This window comes from Salvia hispanica, chromosome 4, assembly GCF_029641045.1.
Source record: "Salvia hispanica isolate PSC_SH4W2 chromosome 4, Shi_PSC_v1, whole genome shotgun sequence".
NCBI classification, from domain to species: Eukaryota; Viridiplantae; Streptophyta; class Magnoliopsida; order Lamiales; family Lamiaceae; genus Salvia; species Salvia hispanica.
The window spans coordinates 8,828,754-8,848,876 of record NC_142695.1 but is presented as its reverse complement, the minus strand read 5'-3'; the positions used below and the strand labels follow the sequence as shown (position 1 = coordinate 8,848,876).

At 36.9% G+C, this 20,123-nt stretch overlaps 5 protein-coding genes across 6 annotated transcripts; 1 reads left to right on the top strand and 4 right to left on the bottom strand.

The window, feature by feature from the left end:
- Positions 1 to 313: 313 nt before the first annotated feature.
- Positions 314 to 2,099, bottom strand: LOC125197204 (histidine-containing phosphotransfer protein 1-like). Its single transcript, XM_089057696.1, has 6 exons — positions 1,584 to 2,099; positions 1,379 to 1,509; positions 1,223 to 1,291; positions 870 to 941; positions 727 to 799; positions 314 to 637 (listed from the first exon to the last, which is right to left on the bottom strand). Exons 1-6 carry the CDS (start codon positions 1,638 to 1,640, stop codon positions 581 to 583), a joined length of 459 nt encoding a protein of 152 aa, XP_088913822.1. The 5' UTR covers positions 1,641 to 2,099; the 3' UTR covers positions 314 to 580.
- Positions 2,100 to 4,974: 2,875 nt separating this feature from the next.
- Positions 4,975 to 8,050, bottom strand: LOC125191638 (putative prolyl 4-hydroxylase 4). Its single transcript, XM_089057426.1, has 7 exons — positions 7,854 to 8,050; positions 7,713 to 7,770; positions 7,539 to 7,642; positions 6,959 to 7,017; positions 6,174 to 6,349; positions 5,520 to 5,589; positions 4,975 to 5,425 (listed from the first exon to the last, which is right to left on the bottom strand). The coding sequence occupies exons 1-7, from the start codon at positions 7,973 to 7,975 to the stop codon at positions 5,136 to 5,138; spliced, it is 879 nt and encodes a 292-aa protein (XP_088913552.1). The 5' UTR covers positions 7,976 to 8,050; the 3' UTR covers positions 4,975 to 5,135.
- Positions 8,051 to 8,749: 699 nt separating this feature from the next.
- On the bottom strand, positions 8,750 to 11,974 carry LOC125191637 (receptor-like cytosolic serine/threonine-protein kinase RBK2). Its single transcript, XM_048089032.2, has 9 exons — positions 11,585 to 11,974; positions 11,178 to 11,287; positions 10,718 to 11,101; positions 10,363 to 10,614; positions 10,120 to 10,274; positions 9,867 to 9,946; positions 9,630 to 9,765; positions 9,405 to 9,554; positions 8,750 to 9,171 (listed from the first exon to the last, which is right to left on the bottom strand). Exons 1-9 carry the CDS (start codon positions 11,620 to 11,622, stop codon positions 8,983 to 8,985), a joined length of 1,494 nt encoding a protein of 497 aa, XP_047944989.1. The 5' UTR covers positions 11,623 to 11,974; the 3' UTR covers positions 8,750 to 8,982.
- Positions 11,975 to 13,010: 1,036 nt separating this feature from the next.
- Positions 13,011 to 16,082, top strand: LOC125194590 (glutamate receptor 2.7-like). The gene is made up of 5 exons (XM_048092847.2): positions 13,011 to 13,269; positions 13,350 to 14,647; positions 14,712 to 15,024; positions 15,105 to 15,514; positions 15,582 to 16,082. The coding sequence occupies exons 1-5, from the start codon at positions 13,011 to 13,013 to the stop codon at positions 16,080 to 16,082; spliced, it is 2,781 nt and encodes a 926-aa protein (XP_047948804.2).
- A 657-nt stretch (positions 16,083 to 16,739) lies between these two features.
- LOC125193252 (uncharacterized protein At4g15545-like) lies at positions 16,740 to 19,412 on the bottom strand. 2 transcript variants are annotated; one of them, XM_048091020.2, is made up of 9 exons: positions 19,032 to 19,412; positions 18,634 to 18,702; positions 18,204 to 18,257; positions 18,070 to 18,115; positions 17,910 to 17,993; positions 17,572 to 17,835; positions 17,382 to 17,424; positions 17,187 to 17,265; positions 16,740 to 16,965 (listed from the first exon to the last, which is right to left on the bottom strand). In XM_048091020.2, the coding sequence occupies exons 1-9, from the start codon at positions 19,302 to 19,304 to the stop codon at positions 16,873 to 16,875; spliced, it is 1,005 nt and encodes a 334-aa protein (XP_047946977.1). In that variant the 5' UTR covers positions 19,305 to 19,412; the 3' UTR covers positions 16,740 to 16,872. The 2 variants fall into 2 exon arrangements, with proteins under 2 accessions (XP_047946977.1, XP_047946976.1); XM_048091019.2 differs by having other exon boundaries at positions 17,910 to 17,996; positions 19,032 to 19,411.
- Between the last annotated feature and the right edge of the window lie 711 nt (positions 19,413 to 20,123).

Sequence of the window (20,123 nt, the reverse complement as noted above, 5' to 3'; positions counted from 1 at the left end):
AATTCAATTCCTTCCAATTCAATTCCATAGAATTCCAATTTCAATTCAATTCCAATTCCAATTCCGTGTACCAAACGGACTCTGAGATATGGCCTCAATAGAGGCCATGTTTAACATTGCAATAAATGTTCATTAACAGCTCTAGTAAATGCTTTTGACATTATTTTCACCTACAATCAGCTTTAATGTAAATATGGATCCCGCTTAGAGGGTTTTTTAGAGTAATGTAAACAAACATAGACAGAAAATTCATTGAGGTCTAGCATCAAAAAAGCAGTCATCTTCTTACAGAAATGTCAAGAGTTGATTACTATGATGAAATTGTTTATTGCATTCTATGATGATAACTGAGTATGATATAATATTTCATGGTTTCAAATGTTAAAGACTTGAGTGATTGGATAGTAAGAGATTCAACAACATTTTTTGAAGACCAGATAATGCATTATTAACAGAGGAGTATCCAAACTTAGAAAAAACAACCAGTTTTCACAAGTAGAAACCTCAAAGTAACCTTAAACTCGGCAAACTGGTACCACCAAAAAAACTCACTACCAACACAGCTGCCCCATTCGCCTCATTAGAATTCGTTCAACACGGGAACCACTCCACCAGCTGCCACAATCTGCTGCTCTAACTGAAATCGAGCACACAAATTATCGCACAACTACTAAAAGTCAACCAAATGAATGAGATTCAATGCTTGAAAATAGGTTCTTTACGCACCCTCAGTAGAGCTTCCAGGTTGTTCTTCAGTAGCAAGTACTCGTGCTCGATTTGCTGCGAGCATCTAAGGCACCTGCAGGAAAAAAATGCTACATTTAGACATCAATCACGTTTCAAGACGAAGATCCAGAAGCCGTACAAACCCTTCAACATTTTGGGCGTCACAGAAGCTGAGGAAGGCAATACAAGCATTTTTCAGTCTCGCAGCCCCAATACTGTAAAAGAAAAGAGTAAACAGGTATTCAGTTGTTAAGACTTACTCAATGTTATCTACTATAGTATACAAGTGTCCCTTTGATTTTTATCTTGATAGTTTTATTACATCATACTACAATGTACAAACAAACCATGTTTGGAATTGAGATCAAGAAATCCAGTGTTGTAGTACATTCACCATAAAAATCAAAGTTATATTAGAATTCCAAAATCACACAATTTGCTTTTTTCTTTGATTACAAAATACACACACAAACAAACACAGATAGCATGTTATTACCTTGAGGTGCTACCTTTCAGTTGGTGCACACTAGCATCAACCTTCTTAAAGTCCACACTCTGCTCATTCCTGCACATATGCAGCAACCAACAACTATTATAACTGTAAAACACACACACACATCATAATAGAGGGAGATAGAGAGGGAATAATGACAAGGTCTGGGAGAGTTGATTGAGAATTCGTTGACAATCTTCAGAGAAAAGGGTCACCACTTCCATCACAATATCCGGATTGCTCTCATCCCGAAGCATCAGCAGCTGTTCAAACTGAGCATCCAAGACTCCCTTCAACCAAACAAATACAAAAACATCAAAACAAGTTATGACAGCAGTTTCCCCACGTTGTGTTGTGTTGTTACCTCACGAAACAAGGCTTCAATAGATTCAATATAGCTCCTTTGCAACTGAACCTCCATTTGATCAAAAAATGAAGATCTAGAGAAATAGTACTACTAATTTTTACTACAATAAGGCAGGTTTGGTTTGACATTTAAGAACAGTTAGAAGAGATATAAATGGTGATAGCTAGCAGTACAGTTTTGGACTATCAGCAACATATAGTTTGCTACTATGGCATCACAATTGAGCCTCCAAATATGACCCCCATGTTCTATCCAACTATTCTTTTTTTTTCATCATTATTATATTTTATTAGTGCAAAATTCTACATGTTCTCACCTACAATTATACTCATCATATATTTTTGCGAATATTAAATTTGGAGGGGGGAGAATCTGTACTTGTCAGCTGATGTACAGCTCTCTGCTCTTCATTATCATAATATATTCATCACAAATCATAAAAGATTGAATTTTTTACATGAATAATTTTTTTTGGAAACACAAGGATTCTTGCTAATGATATTGAACATAGAATTTCTTCTAATAGAGTTTCATTAGTATGGTTCGTATATAGTGACAGCGAAAAGAGATGTGGGATGGGTTTGTACTCAATAGGTTTATTTAAAATATACACATAAATGGAGTACATTTTAATAGTAGCAATCACAAGATTGCAGAATCCTTTTTCAGAGAATACAGATATGATGCTGGAGCCTTGATGTTAGTTGAAAAATAGATGCCTACGAAAATTTTAGGTTTGTTGGAGGCCCCAGTTAGAAAACAATTGGATTTACGTTTATAAAATGTGTAAATATAATGAATTATTTGCATAGGACAAAGATTGTACGGTTGATCTAGATGAATTAACCGCACATGTAAGAAAACCAATAATTGTACCATTTGGTCCCTTTGCCAGTTCTCGACACCTAAGTCGACAACATGGACCAGAGAATCAGATCCTACAGTAGCTGCTGTCGTTTTTTTTTCCTTATGTCCGCGGTTGTTCAACAACTCTCTCTACTCTCTCCTTTAATTTATTATTGCAAAAATATCCTTAAATTTATTATTGCATAAAGGTTGAGACCCCAATCCAAAGTATCTTCACATTTTAATTTGACAGGATTGTGAGAGGTGTTCAATCATTCAATTATGATACGCAGTTAAGAGGTGTCGCAACTACACGGTAATTGTGAGAATTTGCTCATTCTTGCAACTCTGTCCCTCCGAAACCAACTGCGTTGCCCCCGTGGACAACTTTTACTTCTCATTTCGATATTTAATGAGAAGTGGGTGAAAATTGCTATAGAGATGAGTAGAAATTTAAAAATTCTTGCAAAAAGGGTAAAATCCCAACCCCAAGGACCCAACATCCCAGTCTGACAGTATTGTGGGGAGTGTTCAATCAGCAGTGGCCCACTAAGGGGGAGGGACGGCCCAAATCCAAGGGCGGTTATGTTTAATAAATAATAATTCCTCTACCCACCATCTAAACAACCCTTTTGTCATTTTGGATTGTCCACGATTAATAGAACCATTTACAATTATTCTACTATTAGTATGCGGACCCCACATTCCACTAGTTTTTTACACTCACAATCCAATATAAAACTAATGCTTTATATGACGTGGGATTTTAGGAGGAGCTGTTAGGTTGAATAAATAAAGAGAGAAAAGTAGTTGGATATTTTAATGAGAGAGTGATTTATTTCTAAATATAAAAAGTGAACATTTTGAGTGAGACAAACTAAAAAAGAAAATGAGACATCTTGAGTGTGATGGAGAAAGTATATAATACTCCCTCCGTCCCACAAGAATATGCACTATTTCCTTTTTAGTCCGTCCCACATGAATATGCACTTTCTAATTTTGGAAACTCTTTTCTCTTTAATTAAGTGAGATCCCCGTTCTCCATTAACAATACTTTAATTAATTTTCTTTGTACCTCTCTCCTACTTTATAAATTTTCCATTAAAACTCGTGTTGAATCCAAAGTGCATATTATTTGGGGACGGAGGGAATAAAAATTAAAAGGACAATTAATGGGAATCGGACGAAATTGCAAAATGGTAAAACTAATGAGAATCGGAGATGATAGTAAAAAGTAAATAAGACAATTATTCTAGGACAAGCAAAATATGGCAAATTGAGCTAACTAAGAGCATCCACATCGGTAAGGTTGTCCGTCCTTGCCGCTGGTAAGGACGCCGCTGCTCACCAATGCACGTTGTCCGTCCTTGCTAGCGGTAGGGCGGTGCTCTTAAATAAGAGCACGTCCTTGCCGCTGGGCAGGCTTACGTGGCTGGCTGCGATCGGCCAACGACATAGATTTTGTTTTTTACTTTTTTTTAAAAAAAATCAAAATTAATTAAAAAAATCGTTTTTAAATAAAAAAATATTTTTCCACTTCCCAATAAATTATATCCGTTTTCTACATACTTTTAATTTATTTTTCAATTTTCCCAATTATACGGGGTCTCCGAAGAACATTGGGGATAGATGACTAGTTTTCCACGGGGATATTTTTTAGTCTTTAATTATGTGTAATTTTTAATTTGTAGGATTTTAATTATGTATTTTTTTATTTTCTAGGATTTTAATTATGTATTTTTATTTTTTAGGATTTTTAATTATGTAATTTTTATTTTTAGGATTTAATTATGTAATTTTTATATTTTAATGTATTTTTATATTGTAGAAATGTTTTTAGTAATTGAAGTATTTAAATTGAATAATAGAATGGTGAGATCCTTGAGCTTGTCCTTGCGGAAGAGCATTGATGTGGGTGTTGTGCTCTTGCTTAAGGACAAGGAGTAAAAGTGGGTCCGGGTCCATCTCTGTGCTCTTATTTAAGAGCACGGATGGGGATACTCTAATGGTGAACGGCGAATGGAAGGGGTGGCATTCTTGTCTTGTACTACATGCCATGCATTCGTCTTTAATTGTGATTATTAAACCTTAATTATGGATTTTAATAAATCTAACTCTGGGATTAACGAACTTTAAAATGAATATGACATTACATCCAAATGGTTATAAGTTTTGCTAAAAAGTAATTTCTCGCGTTTGTCTTTAATTTGTGTTTTGTTTGGATCATCCACATTATTAACTAATCTTGCGCCAAAAATGGCGGGAGATTATAAATATGAATTTATAGACTAAAACTTAATAATCACGGCTTTAATTATCCCAGATTATGTATATAATAAGAGATTAAGAGGCTTTTCGGTTCACAAGATTGTATCTCATGATTAAATATGTAGTGTGTTTGGTTCATGAGATTGAATCACACAACTCAATCCTAGATGGATAATGATAATTAATTACTCCCTCCAACTAAAATAATCTCACAATTCAATTCTATATTATATCTTGGTACTATTTTATTAAGGAAACCGAATATCACCTAACATTGATCAAAGAGACATTCTTTTACTAAGGCTACAAAAATTTGTGAACAACAGCAAGCCAGAATAATATAGTACAAGGGAATGGCATTTTCAAGATACAGAAATGTGTATGAACCAAGAATTCATCCATGTTTATATTTTTAGTGAGACGGAGGTCAAACAATTAACATGCTTTGCAACTCTTCCGACAGTAACCTGGGAGATCCGAGGAGCCGATCATGTATTCTGGATTCTTGTTGCATTCTCCAAGGGAAGCCCATCTTTCGCAGTTCGCATCTGAGTCGGAGCAGTGCCCGCCCACGACTTTATCAAAGGAATCGACATGAATCCACTTTGTTGCAGACCACTTCTCGCCTTCATCCACGGGGCAGCCAGCATGCAGACTCGCGGTATCTGGAGTTGCATCTGGATAGAGACTATAGAACAGGAGTGCATCCCCTTTGCGTGGCTTCACTGGAAATGTAGGGAGATGAACAAAGAGCTCAAACTGGTGCTCACGTAGCTAGAACGTTAACTAAATCAATTACGACTTCACTTATTGTCTCACCTGCAGGACCTTGTCTTCCACACTCGGACAACTCTTTCTCTGTTGAAACAGACCTACGACGAGGTGATTCCTGCGTGAGTGCATCAAGGACTTGGATGAATAGGGAAGGATAGTGATCAGGAAAGACACAATTTCGTGAGAAACGAGAACCTTCAGTGTAGAAAAACAGATTGCCACATGGCATTATATTATTAACAGTGTTTGGCTGAGTTTCACTCAGCTTTTTAAGATTTTTAAGCTCCTAAACAGAGTTTGGTATTTACTCCTAAAATTCAAGTCCCTTTAGGAGCTTAATCATCAAAACATAATCATTTGGCTCTTGATAAATATTAGTAAAAGTTATCATTTCGACGACCTAGTTTTAACATCTTGTAACGCCTCCAAACGCCTTCATATAGTAACTAGAACTAATAAGCTCTTCTAAAAAAAGGGACCCCTCAGCTTTTTTCAGCAACAATCCTTCACAGTTCTCTGATCCATAACCATCATATCCTATTATTATGAACAATTCCTGTCCTATAATGGTTAAAGAAAACTAGCAAAGAGTTCAATTGTACATGGTTATAGCATATGATATAGTAATTGAAGATTGAGCAGCCATGAGTTTGTGAAAACCAATTATTTTGAACAACAGAAAGTGGAGATATGACTAACCTCGGCGGAGGGGAAGACAGTTTCACCACCTTTTTCAACATCAGAGAGATACATAAGCACAGTTGCTATCCGGTGTCCACCACGAGCTATATTTTCCTTATCCGCAAAGTAGTCATAGTGAGGATCATATTTCTGTCCAGGTTCATAACGCAATACTTGTATGTCTTCTCCATTTTCTATGGAAAAAATGAAAGATCAGGCCTTGCAAGCAGCAGCAGTAGTAAGTCAAATCATAGTTCTCAATGCCCACCACATAGCTCATAACTTTAAGAATGCCAAAATAAATAATAAATCTACAAGACCTCAAATAAAACCTAGAGGCTTCCATTTAAAAGTAAATAATGACAGAGATTACAGAAAAACTCAAGGATTTACTCAGTAGATTAGATAAGATAGGAACAATAGGAACAAAGTGAAAGCAGATAATGGATAAATATAGAGCAACACGAGAAAGGTAAACTAGTTAAAATTTAGTATCATAAGATTTATGGCTATGAAGTATATATGGCTGTATTAATAATGTGTTCTATCAATCCAAGTTCCTGATTTCCTATTAAGGTATAATTCAATTAATTTGAATATGACTACAATTGCAAGATTTAACAAAAACACCATTCAAAATTGCAATGGAACAAAGGTATAAAAGAACTGCAATGTCATAAATAAGAGTCAAAAACAAAATAGATTCAGACAGATAGTACTAAACATCATCAACAAACTAGGAGTTATGATCAACTGGTGACAGTGGTGATGACTCTATTGCACATCCTCGAAAAAAATGTTACCTTTTGGTAAAAATGTCCACGTTGCAATCTTGTCTTCTATGCCAGCAACAATAGGATCCCAGTAGCAACACATGCCAGGGAAAAGAATTAAGATCGTGGAACTCAGAAATTTCTCAAAGAAGGCAAGCAATCTGATCATGATTTGGTTGCTTCAGCACAATAAGTTTTACAAAACCTACTTTTCTTAGCACCTTATATTTCTAACACGGTGCCTACAGTTAATACACTCAGAAACATTTGGTTGCTTCTAACACGGTGCCTATAGTTTTACAATAACTATATGAATCCTTTCAAATGCATAAACACTTGGAACACAGTAAAATGAGATTTAAATAAGGCTCCCAAAATGAGACAAGATCGTCATCTAAACCAGTATATCAGTTAAAGTTAGATATTAAGTGGAATCACTAAATCATTGACAAAAAGGTGAGATGCATCGCATCTAACCTGATCTAATTATCATAAGCATCCATAAACGTTTTCATCACTATCTTTAGCAGAGGTTCCATCTAAATCAAAATAATTAAACAGTTGCAACCATTGAAACTCGGATTCAGTCAACAAACATAAAATCCATACCTTGGCTTTATCAATAAACATTCCAGAGCTAGTCCGAACCTCGCTCAGCTTACTTTTCCCGGACTCATTGTCTACCACCTGTGACCTCTTCAGCTCCGATTTCGCCTAATTTAATCACACAAATCAAATGCAATCGCCTTAAAAGAGAATCACAATAATGAATACACAAACTCACCAGAGAAATTAAATGATTGCATTCATCATCCGTAAGAAAGCCTTCGTACACAAAAGCTCTGAATCGGGACGCAAATCAATCACACAGAAAAAGGTAGAAGAGGAGCTGGTGGCGGAATGTTACAAACATAACGATAAGTACCTAGGTTTCCATGAGATAGTTCTGACTTTGGATGGATTGACTATCGAATTGCACCGAGATTTCCGCGCTATTGATGCGATTAACAGCACCACAAACACGGACTTATAACAAAATCTATACATACCGATATTCCCCGGAAATTTTTGATTCGGATGTTTGAATCTGAGCGTTTAGTGAGATTTCGGATTTGGTAGATCATTTAGTTTCCGTTGGAGTTGACGGGAAATATATATGCGCCAAAAAAACATTAACTGTCATATTATATTAAAAATCACTCAATTTATAATAATAATCTAAAACAACATTCAATTGATCAACTTTATTAGTCAATAATACTTATAATTTTCTCAATAAATAAATTACTACTCTCACGGGTGGGTCTTGGTACGATATATCTTACCAAAATTATCATATCGTAAACCTTATCGTATTTTTGATATACCAGAATTTTACGTCATATTAGATTTCACTGTGGTACACCGCAATTCTGTTATATCGTTACATAAATATATCTATTCACGGTATATATCATTTTCAGTAGATATTGACATCGTTATATACATGGTATACCACAAACTATAGTAGTATAACTTTAATTTTAGATATATATAAAAAATAGTCAATCACTGAGGAATAGCATAATTAATAGTGGTTATACGATGTTGTCAGATTGTGAGTAATGCTTTCTCGACACTACTGGTTCTTGTTCTTTCAACACAATGTTAAGTCTACCAACAATCATTGCATGTATCTATAGTCTAATTTGTTCTCTTGCTACCTCCATCACCAATGCCATAGTTGCTTCTGACGACGCCGTTGCAGCATGTGGAAATAGTATACTCATATGTCAATTTGGCATGCATCAACAATTAAACACAAGAATTAAAACATAAAAGTAAAAAAAATTACCTAGCTAGGTATGTTTTCATTACATGCAAATGCTGATAATTCAATGGAACACTACATATGCACAAGCTGTTTCACTGTCACGACTCTCAGTTTGAACTATCAGCCACCACCTACTTCCTCATAACCAACAACACGAGCATACTACGCCCCATGAAAAGCGTATGTCGAGCAACTGGGGAGGAGAACTATACATTGCCAGCTCTCGTCACTACACAGTTGTTTACAAGTTTTCCTCAACTCCTTCCAAACATGGCTCGCTTTGGTGGGCTTTATGGCTCGAAGGTTTACCTGAGTTGCTTTCTTCTTCCGTAATCCTCTCCAACGGGCATTCCCTCTTCAGTGCAGGCCTTTTTTGGAACCTTTTCTTGTTCGGCAATATGCCTTCATCGCCTTTCAACATCCTCACAACCTGGTGAATAGAAGAATTATCATGTTTTTACTCTTATATATGCAGTGTGACATGCTAATACAAAGCCTTCAAACAAAGATTGAGGTCAGTAAAATGGAAAGAAGATTTGTATATGAATGGTGTTCATAGTTTTTGAATATTAAGGACTCGTAAAAATGGAATCTAACTCTTTTGCAAGTGCTACAACAATTGATTATTGAATGTAATAATCACTGGGGGGTGTTAGTAAATACCTGGCTCATTTGAGGCCTATCCGTCGAATTTTGATGAATGCATATTGAGGCAACCATAACCATTCGATTCAACTGCTCCCAATAGTAATCGCGATCTAGAGATGGATCAGCTAGTTCTTCGATGCCGTTGTTAACTAGCAAAGGTTTGGCCTACAAAGTTATTTGTTTTCAAGGATTAGTCAGAGTTGCTACAGCAGACGAGTGTAGCTGTATCGACCAACTTACCCACATCACAACACTTTTATTGTTGTCGTCTATGGCTGGGCGACCACTAATGAGCTCCAGCAATAGCACGCCATATGCATAAACATCAGTTTTCTCATCAACTGTACCATGCAGGAAAAACTCAGGAGGGAGATAGCTGCCATTGAATGATTCAATCATGTTAAGAATGAAAGTTGAGTGGAACTTAGGGACTTCACCATTTTTCATTCTAATAGTAGTAAGTTTCCATTGTCATACCCAAATGTGCCCTCGACATTTGATACATCAAGGTGAGTCCACTGATCAGGAAGCCATTTTGCTAACCCAAAATCCGAAATCTGCACAGATGAACGTTACTTCATGTAAATTCAAATGTGTGATCTGATGTAGGTTGCGACTTACAGGTCCTGTGGCATAAATCAGAATAAACTGCTCTACTTATTCATATAACAGAACTAGGTGAACCATCCATCAGAACTCAACAAAAATTTTAGCACTTTCTGAACTCTACCTGAGGTTGAAGATCTTCAGTTAGCAAAATGTTGGCAGACTTGATATCTCTGTGGATAATTCTCCGTTGGCACCCCTCATGAAGATAACAAAGACCAGAAGCAATGCCTAAGGAAATATTATATCTGACATTCCACGGCAAATTCTCCTTTGCACCTGAGCAGCATATGAACAAACAACAAAAAACAGGAAGAAAAAAAGTTTAGAATCTTAAGTGTTTGAAAGCGACAAAAGAAAGACAAACCTTTTAGCATAGATGACAGGCTCCCATTAACGGATAATGGAAGAACAAGGTGCATCCCTCCTTCAACTCCATACCCGATAACTCTTGAAATGTTTGGATGGTTGACATGAACTAAAATGCCAAGCTCTGCTAAGTAATCCGCTGTCATCTCCTCTTGTGATCCCCTAATCAACCTCTTAACTGCTATTAGTTGTCCATCATTCAAGTGTCCCTTGTAAACTTCAGAATAGCCGCCTTCTCCAATTAAGTTTCCTAAGACAGAACAAGGACAAGAACGTGAAAATTTTTGTTAGTCTTGATCTTAACCTCAACATCCTGAAGATTCTGATTCGCAACAGACAAGAGTATGAATCACCTGGGCTAAAATTGTTTGTTGCTTCTTTGAGGTCTGTGAGAGTGAAGCATTTCCAAGAGGTTTCGAAGCAATAATACAAGTCTCCATCTAGCTGGGTACTGAGTTCTGGCAAACTATGAGTGCTCCGGGATGCTCTTTTTCTCGAAGAAAGCTTCTTTATTGAAAGAATGTGGGGTATGGAAGGATGAAAGGTCTGAAAATGCACACTGGGGCCCTTTTTGAGCTTGCGGATGAACCCTTTCCATTGGGAGTCGGATTTGGCAGCTGCCTTAGCTGCTTCTTCCTCAGACACGAGTGTTTTGATGACACTCACTTCTTCTTGATCATCTCCACTGGACGAGCACCCTTCCAACGCATCCGCATCCATGTCTAAACCTCTCAACTCTAAGGCATAATTCAAATCTCAGAGAGTCGGGATCGTGATCATCTGAAAACAGTTGAAACATGTAGAGACATCTACCTTCACCAGAGAGTGCGATGGAGGAAGTGGAATAGAGCAACTTATGTCCAACTACAATGAACTGCCCATCGGTACTTTCATCAGCAACCTCGCATGCATTCTCATTTTCCCTGTAATTCAACAATTCCCAACAAAATTACACAACAATCCAAAATCCTACTCCAAAATTATGCAAACTGAACAATCGATACAATTCATAAATCCAGGCCATGTTTACTGTTTACATATTATTGATGATTCTATGAATTTCCCCAAATCCTTTTTTTGAGATTCGTACAAATTGATAGTTGTGCCAAAACTGGCATTGCATGGAACAACATTTTAACAAATGGAATCCAAAACGGGGCAAAATGCAGCTAATAGTTTGGAAATAATTTAATGAAGTGAAATTATATGAATGAGATAACCTTGGAGGGGAAGACGGATGTTGAGCGTCAATTTCCATGGTTCCTTAGCGACAGCAATAGGAGGTGCTTCAGGAACCAAGATTATTCACGTCTGCAAATTTCAATTCAGATACAGAAACACACACACGCACAATACAAGATGCTAAGAATGAGAGGGAAAATGAGAAATGTAAAATTGTGGTTTACATGAATTCTCCTCAATCCATGCTAAATATACGGTTTTCCTATGTTAAGTATCACTAATTTGTTTACATTTTTTTTAACGTGATAAACTTCAAATATCAACGTATAGAGTTCCACATTTTTTATTTATTTTATTTCCATATTATGTGAAACTGGTGCGTCATGTATACAACATGGAACATTACAGTCGAAGAAGATAAAGAAATTGAAAAAGATTAAAGTGCAACATACAATTCAACATCAAAAGTAAAAGCAAAATATTTATTTAATATTGAGAGGAATCGGTTTAATCTTTCACAAAATGAATTTTTTTTTTGAGGAATTTCAATGTGATTCAAAAACCAAACACATGTCAAATTATGGGTTTGTTATTTTCAAAGATTATATAATGTGCTCAAATGCAATAATAAGAGAAACTGTAGCCATAAATTCTACTCCCTCCATTTTATAGTAGTAGAGTCATTTTTCACCATTTTAGCACGCTCCATAGTGTGAAGTTATTTCCTTTTCTAATAAAAGTAACACATTTCTTCTCACTTATTTTTCCCTCTTTTACTTTCTTCTCTCTATTTTTTCCTCCTTCCATAATTTTTATCTTTTTATTTAATACATTACACACTTTTTTTCTTAATCTCTGTGCCGAAAAGAAATGTCTTCACTCCTATGGAACGTAGGAAGTAGTATGGATTTAAGTATGCACACCACCTTTGCTTGACTGGGTCCGCAAAGTATCGGAACGGATCATCTATGCCATCTCCTTCATCTAGCTGGAAATGGTGCACGAGATTACATATGTAATCCGCTGCACCAAAACCTGATAAAAGTTGTTTGTATTGTAGAATGCAAGTCAACATTTTATGTATAATAAATGTCTTATAGCAAAGGGCAATAAATATTTTTTGACTTTGTAAACGAAAATGAGCTAAAAAAAAGTTAGTGAAATGTAATTTTTACATTTATATATATTTGTTTTGTGGTAAAATGTAAATTAAAGTGAGGTTCATTTGTCAAAAAAATAATAAGGTGAATGATACATTTATTAGCATAAAAAAGGAAAAATAAGATATTTAATGGTGGACGAATGAAGTATATCTTTTAATATTTTTATCTTAAACTCAGTAATACGCGTCGTTTGTGTATATATAAGCGTTCGCTGCAGCACTTTCATGAGCACCCTTTCCATAATCAGCTTTGTTTACATATATACTTAACTTCCATGAATGGTCTCAGTGTTGTTTTTGCAATGCAGAATCCATACTTGTTTTGCTTTCATATGTTTTTGGTTATGTGCTTTTGTGTTGACCCTTTGACCGGTTTCAATGCAACTGCTGCAAAGGCTAATGTAGGAGTGATTCTTGATCTTGACACTGCTCTTGGAAAGATATGCAGAACTTGCATTGCTATGGCAATCGAAGATTTCTACTCCAACCGCGATTACAACACCATGATCGAGCCTCATTTCAGAGACTCGGAGAATGATGTTATTACTGCAGCTTCTGCAGGTATAGTTTAATAGTTACACTTCATTAAATTCAAGTCTTTACTAATGTATCTACAATTCTGATTTGGATTCAATTTGTAGCTATAGAACTGTTAAAGAACGCTGAAGTGATGGCGATAATCGGGCCACAAAAATCCGTTCAAGCAGACTTTGTGATAGATATTGGTGACAAGGTGAAAGTTCCAATTATATCTCCAGCATCGAGCCCGTACTTATCGACTAAAGGCTCATCATACTTGATAAGATCAGCATGGTGTGCCTCTTCTCAAGTTAAAGCAATTGCAGCAATTGTGAAGAAATTTGGTTGGAGGAAGGTCGTTTTTGTGTACGAGGATACCAACTATGGAAGCGGATTAGTGCCTTATATTACTGTTGATATGCTAGAGAGCAATGCTTTGGTCTCACACCAGGCTGTTATTTCCGCTGATGCGACAGAGGATCTAATTCGAGAGGAGCTCTTTAAGTTGGCGAAGATAAGGCCAAGGGTATTCGTGGTTCACATGCTGCCAGACCTTGCATCCCGTTTCTTTAAGGTGGCGAAAGAAGCAGGGATGATGGACAAGGGGTATGTTTGGTTAATAGCGGACGTGCTAACAAGTCTTTTGGATTTTATGCCAGAGACAATGGAGGCGATGCAAGGAGTAGTAGGTGTGAAGGCTTACGTTCCAAAATCCGTTAAGTTTGTTGAGTTTGAAAAGAGATGGAAAAGGAGGTTTCGATTGGAGAATCCAGAGTTGGATGGAACAGAACTCAATGTTGTTGGTTTGTTTTATTATGACAGCATCACACTTTTGGCAGAGGCAATCGAACGAGCTGGTGTGACATCCCTGCGGTTCAATAGATCGGTTGATCATAGAGAAAATTTGACAGATTTGGGAGCAATAGGAACATCATTGGCTGGACCATCACTCATTGGTTGGATGAGACAGCACGTGTCCAAAGGGGTGAGTGGCGATTTTAACATAAGTAACGGCCAACTGCAGGCGTATGCATTCGAGATAGTTAATGTGAATCGCAGGAAAGAAATCCAAGTTGGATTCTGGAGTGAACAATGCGGAATCGTACGGGAGATTAATGCAGACGATAATTGCTCGATCGATAAGGAACTTGACCCCATTGTATGGCCAGGAAAAGAAAGTGAAGTGCCAAAAGGATGGGAAGTTTCTGGGAGTGGGAAAAGGTTGAGGGTTGGAGTTCCATCAATGAGGGGTTTCAATAAAAAGAATGAAGAAACAGGTGTTTTTAAACCAACTGGTTTTTTCATTGATATTTTTGAGAAGGTATGGCAAAACATTCCGTATCATGTCCCAGTCGAATATATCTTGATCAATACAGGAGGTAGGGGTTATGATGATATCATATTGAAATTAGACGAAGAGGTAACTGCATGAGCCACTTTGTTATACTACTACTTCTATATAGTACTCATGTGTTTGTCAACAGGAACTTGATGCATTGGTGGGAGATGTAACGGTGACAGCTAATAGATCGAAGCACGTAGATTTCACATTCCCTTACTCAGAATCGGGAGTTGTCATTGTTGTCCCGATCAATCCAAAAGGGAGGAGGAGTGCTTGGATATTTATGAAGCCTCTAACATATGGCCTCTGGCTAACCATTGGCGCCTTCTTTGTCTACACTGGTTTTGTCGTTTGGGTTCTTGAGCATCGCGTAAATAAAGCATTCCGGGGCCCACCTAAGCAGCAAGTTGGAATGATATTCTGGTTCTCATTCTCAACGCTTGTTTTTGCACACAGTAAGTCTTGATACATCTCATTCTCTTCTTGTTTATGAAGCTGAGCTCAACTGGCTACTTGTTCATATAAATCATGACAGAGGAGAAAGTAAGGAGCAACTTGACAAGATTTGTGGTGATCGTGTGGGTGTTCGTGGTGCTGGTTTTGACGTCAAGTTACACAGCAAACTTGACATCCATGCTTACTGTAGATCGACTGCAGCCCAAGACCAAGCATCTGAATGATCTGATAAAGAATAGAGAGTTTGTTGGATACCGAATGGGCTCCTTTGTTAGAGAATTCTTGACAAACAACGACATTCTTGAATCCGCGAGCCTGAAAAGCTACAACACCATGGATCAGTTCCACGAAGCTCTCTCCAAAGGCAGCAGGAATGGAGGAGTAGGCGTGATTATTGATGAACTCCCTTACGTTAGGGTTCTCCTTTCCAAGCACTGCGACAAGTATACCATGATCGATCCAATATATCCGACTTCTGGCTTTGCTTTCGTAAGTCCCATTTCTTCCATGCACCATTCATTCAAGATTGATTCATCATCTCATACAAAATCTGCAGGCATTTCCAAAGGGTTCGCCGCTGGTTTTTGACGTTTCACAAGAGATCTTGAGGCTGAAAGAGGATAAGGATTTGGTGAGGATCACAAAGAAATGGCTAGGAGATGAGAAGGATTGCCCCATTGGCAATGGAGCTCTGAGCACATCGCATAGGCTCAGTCCAGACAGTTTCAGGGGGCTCTTCGTCATTGCTGGGATGTCGTCAACGCTAGCTCTGGCAATATTCTTATCTAATTTCTTGTATGAAAATCGGTGTCTATTAGAATCTACTGCTTCAATCAAGGAAAAGCTACTCAAACTTGCTACAATTTTTACGTGGGAGAAAGATGAATCATTGTCACTAAAGGAAAACCGGATTTCTGATCATGGAGTTGGAGATGTTTCAGCAGCATTGAGTCCAACCAGGAGCATTCCATGTGAAAAAGATCATGAAGGAATGGTTTCACAAGATGAAGGATTCTCAAGAGTAGAAATCTCTGTTATCCAACCTCCAAGAGACTAATTCATGACTGTGGGTGGGCTTGCTAGTTTAATGTGAAAATAAAGTTGGCACACAAAATAAATCAAGCAAATATAATTTCTAATAATTTTAACTTTCCATGTTTGGAAAATTATCAAAATTTGAATTTTACATTTAATTTAAATACTAAACTAAAAATATAATAATTAAAAGTTTTTAAGTAATTAATAATAATAAAAATCAAATAATTAAAAATATTTTGCTGATAATTATATTATTATATTTATATTATAATAGATTATTTAAATAATTAGATTGAGATTTTCTTTGTTTATAACATCATAATAACATAGTACTATTATAACTATAGCTATTTATTGATATTATAATTCAGAATTTAAAATTTTTATAAAGATTGTCTTAATTAGTTATGCATTTATAAAAAATAATAACAATAATAATTATAATAATAATAATAGTTGTATACAAAATAATAGTAAAAATTATACTCAGCTAAATACTTAAATATGTAACAACCCTAAAATTGGAAAAAAGAATACATAGAAAAAAAATACTACTGAAAAATGTAACTTGTTTTTTAGGATTAATGGGGAATAAAGGCCATTGTAATCCATCATGTATTACTCATGAGAAATGTTTTTCTTTTTTGTTGAGAAAATTATAATTTGGCTAACTTCGTGGAAATAAGAAATCATGTATTTACAAGAATTGGTCAGAGCCGTCAGCCGTCAGCAAATTTTCACCCAGCCAATGTTATATAGTAAAAGCTAAGAGCTTGATGGTTCTACACGAAGTTAAAAGCTTGTTCTATTCACTGCACATTACGAGTGATTAGCCCCTCAAAGATGGCGTAGAGGTCCTTATTATCGGGGCCGAAGATCTCATCCGCCTTCCCTAAGGTTTCCTAACACAACCATCATTAAATAAAATTAGTCGTCAACATAGTCTCTTCATGAGTAACTATACTTGTATCGAAACAGAAGACACGGTGCCAAATATCGTACTTCCAACTTCTTGCACACTTGATATGACAGCCGTTTATCACACATAAACAAATGACCAACTTCCCTTATACTACAACTTAGAATTATATCATAGATTCATAGAGCTAATGGCATAACATACCTCTTTTGTTTGCTTGTGGGAGTTAAGTTCCTTCACATTTGCAAGAAATGCGCTGAACTGCTCGTAGGATAGGCGAGACCTGAGGAGGTAAGGGAGATTTTAGACGAGGCACATTTGTTAATTTATGGTCAACTTCTTCATGCAAATATGTATAAGTGGTTTTGGTTTGGGTTTTGTGGCGATGTAGTTTCGTACCTGACTTGGCGAAAGAATTCTTTTCCATCAACGCGCGTTTTCCCTGATATATGAAAGGCAGGGGAGTTAAATGCGGCAAATTCCACCTAATAACAGTTCTTAGTTTGTTCAATCCAATAAACGTAGGTAACTGCGGTCACATTGAGTGTGCACTCTAATCTGACCCAGAAATTGAGTTAAGATTACTAACCTGGTTGTGATCGCGATTCCATGCTTGACATTGAACTGAACTGGCTTGGAGGCAATGAAGAAAATACAGATGATCTATCGTTATAAAGGCCTCTTGTTGATGTAATAGCAATCGAGTGTCTCTGTCTCCTCGGAGACAATGGTTGGGGCGTCCTAGATGGAGATACAGATGCAGACAGGCTCGGAGGGGAACCTGGAGGTGTGAGACGAGGCGTGCTATTCTGTGATGCTAGTAAGAAGCTATATGGTGCGTGCGGCCTCACAACTTTTATGATGAGAAAATAATTGTCAGAACAGCTAATGCAAGAAACGGTAGGCGGGAAGAAGGGTCATGCATACCTTCAGCATTAGTATCAACAGAATTCAGAGTTCCAGCATCGGACAATTGGCTTTGATTTCGGTTAGGTGGTAAATCAGAATCATCTTCTGAAAGAAACATTATGATCTTGTAAAACTTCTCATATCCGCATAAGCATCATAGAGGGATCAGAATTCAAACCGGGATTGCTTGACGGATTTGTTAGATTAGCCTTAGGACCACTTGCCTATCAAACAAGAAACTGAAATGAATCTAATGCAGAATATGGAGATATCGTGGAATAATGCTGCAAGAACGGAAAGTCATTCTCTTACGGTGTCATCATCATCTTGAAGAGACCGCATCAACGTCTTTCTGAAGGCTCCCAACTGCAAAAGCTCAATCTGTTAGAGAGATTCTATATGTACACAAAGTTGGCATCAGCATTTAAAACTCATTTGAAAAGTGAAAGACTTGTTCACATGTTGAGCGATTGCAAGAAAACTTGAACTTTCCCATCATACATTCGACATTGAGAATCCTATTAATTATATACGTTGCCCTGAATAATTGTCCGCGATGAAACTCTGGTTCATGTGTGGTAACACGAAAACAACATAGTTATCTTATATTCCTATTAACAAGATGCAGTTCAGTTTAACTCAAGAGATCCTTTGTTCCAAAAATGTATCAAGCTCGGCAACATGAACACAATGCAACTTATACACAACAGCAGTGATCAGCCAAGAATTGAACCAACCATACCTTGGTTACATCCCTGTTCAGCTTCTTCACAGTGTTGCTCAGCTGCGTATTCTCCTTCAGCAAGCTTTCCTGCCATAAACAAAACCTCAAAATCAAACATATATTCTCTCACTCGTCACAGATATCCCATTTTGCTACTTCCATTCTAAGTGTCACACTATCTATTAAAACAATATTAGTACTATCTATAACAGTTTTCAACTATTAATACTTGAAATAATTAGATTAAGTGCGTTTGGTACATCTTTAACTTCACTTGTTTAGAAAATTGTCCACCACCCCACCTCCACTATTAAAATATATTCTCAATTTCCACAATCCCAGGTCAGCTAATTTTAAACTATTAATTATTCTAAAAATAAAATCTACATCACACGTTAGGAATAACAGCACGTAACCTTCTCCCGCTGCGCAGCGGCCAGCTTATCGGAAACTTGGGCGAAGGAGACGTCGAGTGACTGGAGCTGCGACTCCATGCCGGTGATGATGTCGTCGCGGTCGGCGAGATGCTGCCGAAGCTCCGACATCTCCGATTCGAGGGAGTCGAGTCGCGTGGAGAGCGCAATAGAGGTGATTTTGCGGGCGACATCGAGCTGCTCGAATGGATCCAGGGGCAAAACCTCTACCAATTCCTCGGGAAGCTCCAACCTCGACGATTCTGTCGCCACCATGTTTTCCGTAACTACTTTTCTTTTCTTTTCTTTTTTCACATCGCCTTCGTTTTTATTTTCCTTTCGGGTTTCACAGTGTGCGTATGGATATATGGAGGCCACAGGTATGTGATTTGGGATATAAGAAAACAAAAGAGTTGGGGAGTAAATATGACAAACCTGTTATTGTGATAAGTATTGTATTGAGGGTAGCTTTCGCTTTGTATTCCATGGTAAGTGCATAGATTTTTATTTCTATTTTTCTAAGTCATTGCAACCAGTAATCACATAATTTTCTTTTTGTTCTATTTATAACATAATTTTAAAATTTTACAACATAAAAAAAAATAGGAGTATGATATTTGCAAATAAGATTTTTTTCAACAAATACATGAGCTTTATCAAATAAAAAGTTCGGGAAACAAGTTAGAAAATTTGTTGCAGAGTGTAGAGATATCACACGGAAACGTACTGAGTAATCGCCAATTCTTTGAATAATTAAAGGGTATGTTACCATATATCAGGATTTTAATTCTATTATGTGATGTAAATGTGGTCTAGCATGCAACTCCACGGCAAAACTCCAACCGGTAGCCCTCTTAAGTTGTGGGCACCCTCAAAATATACAATCATTTCAGTCATTCTTGTCATTCGTTGAACAAAGAATGAAAGAATAATACATCCTTGCGCTTACGGAACTAACAGATAAAGCGGGTGAAGAAAACTTCATTGGTGTTTCACTCTCTCGTTGTTTGAATTGCTATTATGGGTTCTATATTAAAAATGAAGAAGAAATTGCATGAAATTAAAATGAGAAAATTGAAAGTACGAGGGTGTGGA